The sequence below is a fragment of the Salvia splendens genome, chromosome 14 (assembly GCF_004379255.2).
Source record: "Salvia splendens isolate huo1 chromosome 14, SspV2, whole genome shotgun sequence".
Classification (NCBI taxonomy): Eukaryota; Viridiplantae; Streptophyta; class Magnoliopsida; order Lamiales; family Lamiaceae; genus Salvia; species Salvia splendens.
The window spans coordinates 16,520,441-16,531,677 of NC_056045.1; the positions used below are offsets into that span (position 1 = coordinate 16,520,441).

Below are 11,237 nucleotides of genomic sequence, written 5' to 3' on the forward strand. Positions count from 1 at the left end.
GATGGTCTAAATTTGGTAGTAGTTATCAGTTTAAATTGTACTGTGGTTATAAATCTAATAAAACTCTATTATAGGGGTGTGATTCGTTGCTAATTTTTCTTAAGTTGCTAACTTGCTAACTTATCAACGTACTGTATCAAAAATGTCAACACGATGATAAAGAAACGTCAACATAAACTTAAGTTGATATTTTAATACATTGTGTTGACATTAATATTTAAATGTCAACACAGTTTATTAAAATGTCAATACAAATATGTGTTGACATTTTAATGTAATCGTGTTAGACATTTTTAATATACTACGTTGATAAGTTAGCAAGTTAACAATTTAAGAAACATTAGCACTATAACGCACCCTTATAAAATATAATCAGTTCAATAAACAGCATTAAGTACTAATTAAACATAAATGCAACAAATACGCTTATAGTAACTTTTTTGCATCTATAGAGTTCTCCAATTATTGGGGAATGATTTATTTTTAAATGACACCCAAATATCAATGTACTTTTACTTTTTGTTTTGTATAAACACAGATATATAATAATACTACGAACAACTTTGAACTTAAAAAAATAAATAATAATATCATTGTTTTAATAATTTTAACATGACTCGTTAATCGGATAGTAGCAATATTTTGGGGAAATAAAAGCAGGAGAATTGATAAAGTAGCACAAAAGAAAATTTAAAAGTCCTCTCGTGACCCTCACCACCTTCTTTCTCCCTCCTTCACTCCTCTCTCTCTCTCTCTCTCTCTCTCTCTCTCTCTCTAGCTGGTTCTGGGCAACATACATTTCTTCACCAGACATTGATTAGCTCCTGCGGTACATGCTCTGCTCCGTGTTGCTTGTTGCTATTACACTTTTCCGTAGATTTGTTTAATGCATTAGGTGAACTTCCTCGAATTTGGGCGTTTCCTCTGTGTTTTTCCATTACTTTTCTGCTGCCATTATTGGTGCTAACTATCGTCTATCCCTACCTCATTCTGGTTAAATTTTTTTATCTATTTGCTTTTCTCAATTCACTGCTGCAATTTTCGATAGATGCTGTTAATCCACTGTTTTTCTCTGGGATTTGTGCCGGATCTCAGGGATTGGGGTTTATCCTTACTCATCTTAAACACGGTTTTCTCTATTGCAATTGTGTTTCGTTACTTCTGCTTAGTTCTACTCTGCTCCTAATTTCTGATCCTGACTGTTCAATGTCTTTGCTCTTTTTGGCTACAGATAAGTTTTGACGAGATTGCGAAAGGGCTTGAGGAATTAATTCTGATAAGAGATATAGAAAAAGAGAAAATTTTAAGAGAAGGAAATGGCTTGAATTGATTTCACGGGCATTTGTGCTTCTTAGAAGAAATGGCGACTGATATGGCACACAGTTTGAGATCAAGCCGGTCTTCATTTGGCTCAAGCAATGGGTTTGAAACCCCTTCGCACAACTCTTTTGCCACCTCAAACGGTGATGATTATGACTCTGATGGTTCCAACTTTGCTCCACCGTAAGTTAGCTCATTTCATCGTGCGCGCTACCATTTATAGGTTTTTGGTGATTAGTGAGAGACTAATTTGGATTTAAATCTATGTTTATTTTTACACTAAGTAGCAATTATGCCAAAATTTACTAATCTTATCATGTCATTTGTGTTGCAGTACACCGAATACCCTGTCGTCAGTTATGCCACCTGAACTTGCTGGTGCTATACCGTTGATTGACAAGTTCCAGGTGAATAGCCAGATTTCCCTTTTCAGAGATTGCAATGGATGATATCCCTTGTATCCCCAACGTCCAAATGCCTCACATATTTTTTGGAGCGACTAGCAATTTGTTAAGGTGTGGAATGTGGATATTCAACTCGTTAGTTTTAATCATTTTTCTTTGTTAAGGTCGAGGGATTCTTGAGGGCTATGCAGAAGCAGCTTAATTCAGCTGGAAAACGCGGCTTCTTCTCTAAAAGGACAGTTGGAACACAAGTCCGAGAAAAATTTACCTTTGAGGATATGCTATGTTTCCAAAAGGTCTTGATCCAAAATGGTTGTGCATTAATGTTCCTCTTCCCCATTTTGTATGCTAAATATAGATGCTACCTTTTGGCAGGAACCTATCCCAACTTCGCTGCTTAAAATAAACAGTGATCTAATTAGTAGAGCAGTTAAGCTGTTCCAAGTCATCCTGAAGTGTATTGGGGTTGATTCATCTGATCGAGTTTTTCCAATGAGCTTAGATGAACGCATTGAGCTTGTTAGCAAACTATTCAAGCATTCTTTAAAGCGTTCTGAACTCCGAGATGAACTATTTATGCAAGTCTCGAAGCAGACAAGAAATAATCCTGATAGGTTTGTGTTTAGGTTCCCGATTTGAAGTTCTCAAATTCTTAATCTAGTTGGTTTTTACTCATTGTCATAGTGCTTTTATCTAGGTGCTGAGACTGGTCGGCACAATTTTCTTTATTCCCATTACTCCATGTTGCTTGCTGATTTGTGGTTGATCTTGTGCTGTGTTGTAAACAGGCACTCATTAATTAGGGCATGGGAGCTGATGTATCTATGTGCATCCTGCATGCCACCTTGCAAGGAAATTGGTGGGTATTTGTCCGAGTATGTACATACTGTGGCACACAGTATCAGTAATGATTCTGAAGTCCAAGCCCTTGCTATGAACACATTGAATGCATTAAAGCGTTCTGTTAAGGCTGGACCAAGGCATACAATACCTGGACGCGAGGAGATTGATGCTGTTTTGACTGGTAAAAAGCTCACAACTATAGTTTTTTTCCTGGATGAGACCTTTGAAGAGATTACATATGACATGGCCACAACTGTAGCTGATGCTGTTGAGGTACTGATCACACTTCCTCATATGTACACATACATTTCATATTTGTGGCTGGGTGCAATAAGTACAGAAAAATTGGTATAATAGGATTGCTTTTGTTGAAGTTATTTATTTTGTTTATAAAACAATTAGTTTCTCTATGGAAGCTTTAGATTGTGATCAAATGAGTACTTAGTTAACTACTGTGATCTCTCATGAGTCATGAGGGCTAGGGCTAGGGCTATTTAAGGATCTCCCGTGTCTACTATTCACAACTTGGCCATTCAGTGAAAATGTCTCTCTGTATATACCTGTTTGTTACCTTTGAATGGATTACCCTCATTTTGTTGAAATTTAGAGAGTATACTGAATTGTTTTCCCTACTAATGATTAAATTCTTGACAATTATAGTTTTACCTATGTATGGTGCCATAGAAAGTGTAGATACATATAATGTTAAGTTCCATTACTTTTTGAAACATCAATTAAACTTCTCCCTGCTCTTATGTTGCAAATTTGAAGCATGCAGCTGTCACTATACAAGATCTTCTAGGTCTCTTCCCCCCTTTCCTTCATCATTGTCCAATGTCACCAGGGGATTGTTTTGGCTGTAGTTTATCACATAAATGTTCTCTCTCCCTCCCTGTTGTGGAGAATGGAAAGTTGTGTGCATAGTACGGCGATGAAGCATGTGATGTCACAATTAATACGTGACTAAGGGTAAGAGAAAATGTAGTAGTTGACCAAATTACTAGTTGTTCTCTAATTGGACAGCAACTCTTTGTAGAGACTAAGATGTTTTGGTCACATTCAATATAGGCTTATTGATGTATACATCCTTACAAAACCTAAGAAATGTTTAACCTCATGAGTCATGATGATGAAATTACATCAGACTAGGTTATCAATGGGATTCAAAACCTTGCAGATAAATAGCAAAGCAATCCAATAACATAGTTCAAGATAATGAATCAATGATAATAGTATGCTACTTTCATGGTGTATATCCTTTGTGGGCAGATTACACAGAACATTCAAACTTATATTGCAAGATGCTTCTTGTCTAGAATTCTAGATACATTATTATGAGTCTCTCTCTCTCTCTCTCTCTCTCTCAAACACACGCACAGAGACAGACAAATTTATAGAATTGATGATTGATACAATTCAAATGAGTGTAATGATACGTGAGTGCATTATTTATTATTTGAACTCAATTTTTTTATCAACTTAAGTGCAGTTTCTGATTTTGGAAGCATGCTAAATGCTAAGTTTGTTGTGAAATGAGTTGAGGAGGTGTTTATGATTGAAATGAGTTCTTATCGTTTATTCTTCATTGGTTAAAATATCAGGAGCTTGCTGGAATAATCAAATTATCGGCATATTCTAGCTTCAGTTTGTTTGAATGTCGCAAGGCTGTTGTTTCAAAATCACCGGATCCTGGAAATGGTACTCATGCAGATATATTTTGTTTCCGAAATCATCAAGGAAATGCATGCTTCCAATTATCCATCATTAAATTCATATTATACTAAAAATCCATTCTCATATGTTCTGTAGAGGAGTATATAGGTTTGGATGATAATAAGTATATTGGAGATCTACTTGCTGACTTTAAGGCTTCAAAGGACCGAAGTAAGGGGGAAATTTTACAGTGCAAACTCATATTCAAAAAGAGGCTATTCCGGGAGTCAGATGAAGCTATTATAGAGCCAATGTTTGTGCAATTATCATATGTCCAAGTATGTCTCCTTTCCTTGATTCCTGTCTTTCATAATTTTTTTTTATTTATTGCCGATTCACTTGCTTCTTTTGTTAAACCTGAGTGGCTCAATTTCAAGAATTTTGCTAAATATTTTGTGGCAGTATCTTCCCCTCACATTCTTTTGACCCTTTCTACAGCTACAACATGATTATGTATTAGGCAATTATCCTGTTGGAAGGGATGATGCTGCACAGCTATCTGCTTTGCAAATTCTTGTTGAAATTGGATATGTTGTTTCTCCCGAAACATGCACGTTAGTTTCCTGACTCTATTTCTCTTTCTATTTGGATTTGCTTTCTGAATGTTTAACTTGTTTATTTATTGCCGGTTAACTTGTTATCTTGGAAGTTATGGTGACATATGTTATTTTTTCCTGTTGGTATTCTCAACCACATATACAGAGATTGGACATCACTTTTGGAAAGATTTCTCCCAAGACAACTTGCCATCACTCGAGCCAAGAGAGACTGGGAACTTGATGTTCTTTCCCGTTATCGTTCCATGGTGAGAAATTTTGTTTTATTTTTCATTTTTCTTGACCTACAGTATTTATTTTGTCTTTTCAGTTTTGGTAAACATCATCATGCTTATTCTGTATATACAAAGAATTGAGTAACACTAGGCATTTATAGTATACGATGTATACTAATTTGCTTATAACTATTTATCAATAGCTAGCTTAACTTAATTCCCTGCCAGGTAGTATCTCCTCATCATTCAAATCCTTTACAATCTTCTATATTTCATTTCCTTTAGATACAGTCTGTATGTTTGTCAGGATAAAGAGTGATTGTAAACAAATGAGGTTTATGTAGTTTAAATTGTGTTGAACTTCAGGAAAATTTGACAAAAGATGATGCTAGACAACAATTTTTGCGGATCCTGAGAACACTACCTTATGGGAACTCAGTGTTCTTTGCTGTCCGTAAGATTGACGATCCCATTGGGCTCCTGCCAGGGAAAATTATACTAGGCATTAATAAGCGTGGGGTAAGTATGATTTCTTCTTTCAGAATGACCTTTAAAACCACAAGTCTGATTTCTATTTTAAAATGGCATTTAAAACCACAAAAATCCAATTCCTAACTATGGTTGCTTGTCACCCAAAGGTTCATTTCTTCCGCCCAGTGCCAAAGGAGTATCTACACTCAGCTGAGTTAAGGGATATAATGCAATTTGGCAGCAGTAATACTGCCGTATTTTTTAAGATGAGGGTTGCTGGTGTCCTGCATATATTTCAATTTGAAACTAAGCAGGTTAGCTACATGTGATATTTGTTCATATATTTCATTCTTGTTTCCCTTTGTGTCGTTATTCAATTACCTCCGACAATCTTATTGATTCAGGGGGAGGAAATCTGTGTTGCCCTTCAAACACATATCAATGATGTAATGCTTCGTCGGTACTCCAAAGCACGGGCAGTTGCTAATGGTTCAGTTAATGGTTCGGTTAATGGAATTCCTTCTCATAATGTTCGACCTCCTCTGGACCCGAATGAGAAGCGTGTTCTGGAATTGTCAAAATCTCTTGAAGAATCAGAGAATAAAGTCAATCAAGTGAGTTTGTGAATCACTAAACTAATTGCTAATACCATCTAAAATATCGATGACAATTGCTTCCATGACTAACTTCTACTTATTAGTTTCTTCTTGCAACATTAAATCTCTGCTTACCTAATAAAATGCTAGTCATTGTTGTCATATATGTACAAAATTCTCTTCAACTCAGACAGCTCATTCCTTTGGCTATGCAGTTGCAAGAGGATCTGCATGAAAAGCAGAAGCAAGAATTGGTAATGAAAGAAGATTTGGAGGGTTTGAAAGGCAGACTAAGGTCTGAGAAAAAGTATTTAGAAGAAATCATCTGTGAACGTGACAAACTGAGAAACTTGTGTGATGAAAAAGATTCAGCAATTCAGGTAAGCATTTTTGAAAAGAATGTGCTCAATTTTGACTAGAGTTTGCATATTCTCATCCTCCGACTGTCTGTAGGCTGCATTATTGGAGAAACAGAACATTGAGGTGAAGTTGGTGAAGCTGAATAGCCAAGGGTTAGAAAACAATATGAGGAGAGAGTTGGTTGAAACAAATAATCAGGTATTTATGTGTCTTTTCATTATCTTTTTTCCCATTAAAGTGTTATTGTGATTAAATAATTTTTTAATGGATGTTCTGGTTAGTCCAATTTGGCGCATTTGATTTATTCTTCATTATTGATCATCTTGTTATAATGTTTGTGAACAGGTCTTGCATAAGGTTCAAGATGATCTGAAAGCACGCACATCTGAGTTGCATGATGCAGAAGAAACCAATAAAAAACTTGCTAGTGAAAGAGCATCTCTTGAAGAGAAACTTTCAAGGCTTCAGAGGAAGAATGCTGATGAGGTAACGACACCATATTTTTGTAAATTGGACAACTCTATAGAGCTTAAATGACCTGAAAAATGCGTTGACACTTGGACTGCAGATTGCTATATTTGAGGGGAACTTTGAACAAGAACGAAAGAGCTTGAAACTTCGTGTTTCAGAGCTTGAAAGGAAACTGGAAGAGGCCACACGAAATCTGGTTGCTGCGAAGTCAGCTCTTGCCCTTAAGGACACAGAGATGTCTGCATTGCAAAATAATCTCAGGGAATTGGAAGAACTTAGAGAGATGAAAGAGGTGGGATCTTTAACATATCGATTTTTTTTCCCTTTTAATAGATTATGAGACTTGTTGTGTGTCTTGTATTGTTCTAAAGAGAATAAACTATAATGTTACATTTTACAAAAGTTTGAAGGTTTGTTCTTAAACAGGATATTGATAGAAAAAATGAGCAGACTGCAACAATTTTGAAGATGCAAGGAGCTCAGTTGGCTGAGATAGAGGCCCTTTACAAGGAAGAACAAATAATGAGAAAAAGATATTTCAACATGATTGAAGGTACCATCGACACTCTAGCTATGCCTGGCCGATGTGATGTCTGTTATTTGTATGGTAATTTGGCACTCAATTGAGTTTGAAGAATACAATCATAACACATATGATGCATCACACAATTCGAAAACTGTCATTATTGATTCCATCCTCTTGCATGTTCCCATTAGATGCCAAATGTTCATCAAGACACCCTTGTTGTCACCTTATTTAACTCTATTCATATCCCGATCTGAACTGGGCATGGGTTTAAATTTTAAATTACACTTTAATGTACTCCCTTGGTCCCACTATAAGAGACTCGTATTCCTTTCTGGGACGTCCCACCTAAAGTGAGTCAATTCCTCTTTTGGGAAAATAGAACATAATTACTCTCTTATGTTGGTCTCTTTTCAATCCTCTACTTGATTTTCTCTCTTAATTTATTCTCTCTCCTTCAACTCTCTAAACATCATTTTCTTAAATTCCGTGCCATAATAAATGTCACGCCATAAGGAGGGAGTACATTTTTTTGGTGTCATTACTCTTCCGACAATAAATCCTCGGATTTGAGAAGTAGCTGTTTCATACACTAATTAACGATACATATTTTTCGGAGGGAAATTGCTACTACATCTTAGATGAAATTGTAACATTCCATAACCAAAAAACGGAACTGAAGTGTAGTAATATATGAAAAAAGATATGTAGTTTTCTTTCAAATTTAAGTGTTCTTTCTTTGGTGACAAAGTGTCTACGGTATTAGAAATGCCTTTACCGTTATTCTTATTTTTCAACGACTACGACTATGCTTTGAGACCTTACTTATTATTCAGACATGAAAGGCAAGATTAGAGTCTATTGTCGACTAAGGCCTCTCAGCAATAAGGAAATATTTGAGAGAGAAAGAGATGCTTTGAGAAATATTGATGAGTTCACTGTAGAGTACACATGGAAAGATGACAAACTGAAACAACACTTGTATGATCGAGTTTTTGATGGGCATGCAACTCAAGATGACGTTTTTGAGGACACCAAGGCAAGTCTTATAGGTTTTTTTGTGTGGTTGGTTGTGGCGACATACATTCTCACTAATGTGACTAACATGGTTGTCTTCTTTAATGCAGTACCTAATACAATCCGCTGTTGACGGATATAATGTCTGCATATTTGCTTATGGACAAACTGGTTCAGGGAAGACATTTACAATATATGGATCTGAAGGCAATCCTGGGCTAACTCCTCGGGCTATATCTGAACTTTTTAGAATTATGAAGCGGGATTGTAAAAAGTTCTCGTTTACTCTGAAGGTAATAAAATTTGTTCTTGTAGATCAAGTTGTTCATTCAACAAAAAAAATTGTCCTTTAATAGAACCAAACAGAGAGTGATTGTTGAATGTTATAATGATCTGAATGATTCCATGGCTGATTTCTCTCAATTAAAAAAAAAAGAAATCAACAGCAAGATGCATATATTACGAATTTGTATTTGTTGTTTATTTGCTTGACTAATTATTTTATAAACATATGCAGGCATACATGGTGGAACTATACCAAGACACCCTAATAGATCTCTTGCTCCCCAAAAATGCGAAACGTTCGAAATTGGAAATTAAAAAAGATTCAAAGGTATTGCTAGAATATGCAGAAATAAAAATGAAAACTAACCCCTTATATTTTGGAATTTATGAATTTTGTTCATACTAATTTTGGATATGTTTCCCTGATTGATATCCTTGCACATTTAATGATTCTGTTGCTTTGTTTTTTTACTGCCAGGGAATGGTTGTTGTCGAAAATGTGAGAGTCTTATCAATTTCATCACATGATGAATTAAGACATATCATTGAGAGAGGATCAGAACAACGACATACAACTGGAACTATGATGAATGAACAAAGTTCAAGATCGCATCTGATACTATCCATCATTATAGAGAGCACCAACCTTCAAAGTCAGTCGGTTTCCAGAGGAAAGGTATTAAATCAATCTATTGTCCTCAATGTGTAAATGAATCAACTTTGCCTTAGCAAAAGATATCTTCAGCAAGTTTGTATTTTCTTGCCCCTACCATATGAACTTAATATTAGTTGCTTAGGATCTTTCAGCTTTCTTTAATTTGACTCGTAGGAAAAGCATGTCCTAGTTTTACTCAACCTAGAACTCTCGACTGCTAGCGTAATCTTGTGTCAGAGTCAAGTGTCACCTTAGATTTCGAAAACAAGACTACTAGAGTGGGTTAGTTGTAGGCTTTCCGGTATGGTTTTTCTTGAAGACAACACGTCTATGTTGCTGCTACTTCTTTTACTAACCCTAAACTTTAATATGTCAAGAACCCTAAACCCACTATTCTGATTTTCTTAGGATTTTAAATCTTGTGCAGCTAAGCTTTGTTGATCTTGCTGGATCAGAACGAGTGAAGAAATCGGGTTCTTCCGGTGATCAATTGAAAGAAGCCCAAAGCATAAACAAATCACTTTCAGCCCTTGGTGATGTTATTGGCGCTTTATCTTCCAGCAATCAACACATCCCTTACAGAAACCACAAACTGACCATGTTGATGAGTGATTCACTTGGTGGTAATGCCAAAACGTTGATGTTTGTCAACGTATCACCGGCCCAGTCCAATCTGGATGAGACCTACAACTCTTTATCGTAAGCTAGCTTTCTCTCGAACTTAACTAGGGCAATATATCAAGTAAAAACATACTCATACTTGCTTATTCTATCTTGTGATGATTGTCATTTAAATGATTAGTTTTCGTTGACTTCTAGTAAATCTCATAGCTTATGAAACTGGAATATGAGTTGTGAGTGAGATTGACTAGAAGTCAATGAAAAGTTATGATTTAAATGATAATCATCCCTTTTATCTGTGTGGAAACTACTTTGATTGGTTAAGCCACAAAATGAAGTTAAATCTTACACAAGTGGTTACTTGACTTCAGGTACGCTTCTAGAGTCCGTTCGATAGTGAACGACCCCAGTAAAAACGTATCGTCTAAGGAAGTAGCTCGGCTGAAGAAGTTGGTGGCTTATTGGAAGGAGCAGGCGGGTCAAAGAGGGGAAGACGAGGAGCTAGAAGAGATCCAAGAAGAACAAACCCCAAAAAACAGGTCAGATAATCGCCTTTCCCTGTGAGGTAGGTATCTAAGATCCACGCAATAGCCAGTCTTGCCAAAGCTTCCCAACTAGCTGGCCAAGGACATACAGTAGTATTCTGTCAAATGCTTGTTTGCGTTGCCCCCTTGCTGCTGGAATCTTCGGACTGAAATTGGTGTGGCAAGAATGCTTTGTGTAGGGATATCATCTTCCTAATTTTGTATAGTAGAGACTGCGACCACTATTTGGGACTGCTTTCCTGTCACTCATTTTATTACAGTCAAAGGTTGTACATATGATATCCTATTATTTGTTTGACTGACCTACTCCAGGTTATTTAATTCAATCAAATTGCCCACATGAAATTCTACTTCTGTAAGAATTAAGGAGCGTTTTCATCATATTATCAAATTATAAGGACGTGTTAACAAGTACATTTGGCTTCCCATCCAACAAGTTAAAATAGAACAATTTAGTATCCTACACTGTAACTTCAAAAATAAGAGAAAATAGATAGAGAGATAATGCACATGTTACCGGAAAAGACCTCACGTGACTGACATCACTTTGCAAAAGAAAGAGGGTGTGACGTCCCTCTACGCAGCTCCCCCTCAAGTCCACACTCAATTAATGAGTGGGTTGCATATTTCGATCTAAT

At 36.2% G+C, this 11,237-nt stretch overlaps 1 protein-coding gene across 3 annotated transcripts; it reads left to right on the plus strand.

The window, feature by feature from the left end:
* Window positions 1-690: 690 nt before the first annotated feature.
* On the plus strand, window positions 691-10,949 carry LOC121765340 (kinesin-like protein KIN-14I). 3 transcript variants are annotated; one of them, XM_042161451.1, is made up of 24 exons: window positions 691-829; window positions 1,232-1,503; window positions 1,655-1,727; window positions 1,889-2,020; window positions 2,100-2,338; window positions 2,513-2,840; window positions 4,169-4,265; window positions 4,377-4,558; window positions 4,719-4,834; window positions 4,983-5,085; window positions 5,419-5,571; window positions 5,691-5,837; window positions 5,928-6,137; window positions 6,335-6,499; window positions 6,573-6,677; window positions 6,825-6,965; window positions 7,048-7,242; window positions 7,377-7,503; window positions 8,313-8,515; window positions 8,604-8,786; window positions 9,011-9,106; window positions 9,257-9,454; window positions 9,861-10,132; window positions 10,426-10,949. In XM_042161451.1, exons 2-24 carry the CDS (start codon window positions 1,361-1,363, stop codon window positions 10,616-10,618), a joined length of 3,801 nt encoding a protein of 1,266 aa, XP_042017385.1. In that variant the 5' UTR covers window positions 691-829; window positions 1,232-1,360; the 3' UTR covers window positions 10,619-10,949. The 3 variants fall into 3 exon arrangements, with proteins under 3 accessions (XP_042017385.1, XP_042017387.1, XP_042017386.1); XM_042161452.1 differs by lacking the exon at window positions 691-829 and adding an exon at window positions 879-895; XM_042161453.1 differs by lacking the exon at window positions 10,426-10,949 and having other exon boundaries at window positions 9,842-10,025.
* Window positions 10,950-11,237: the final 288 nt, after the last annotated feature.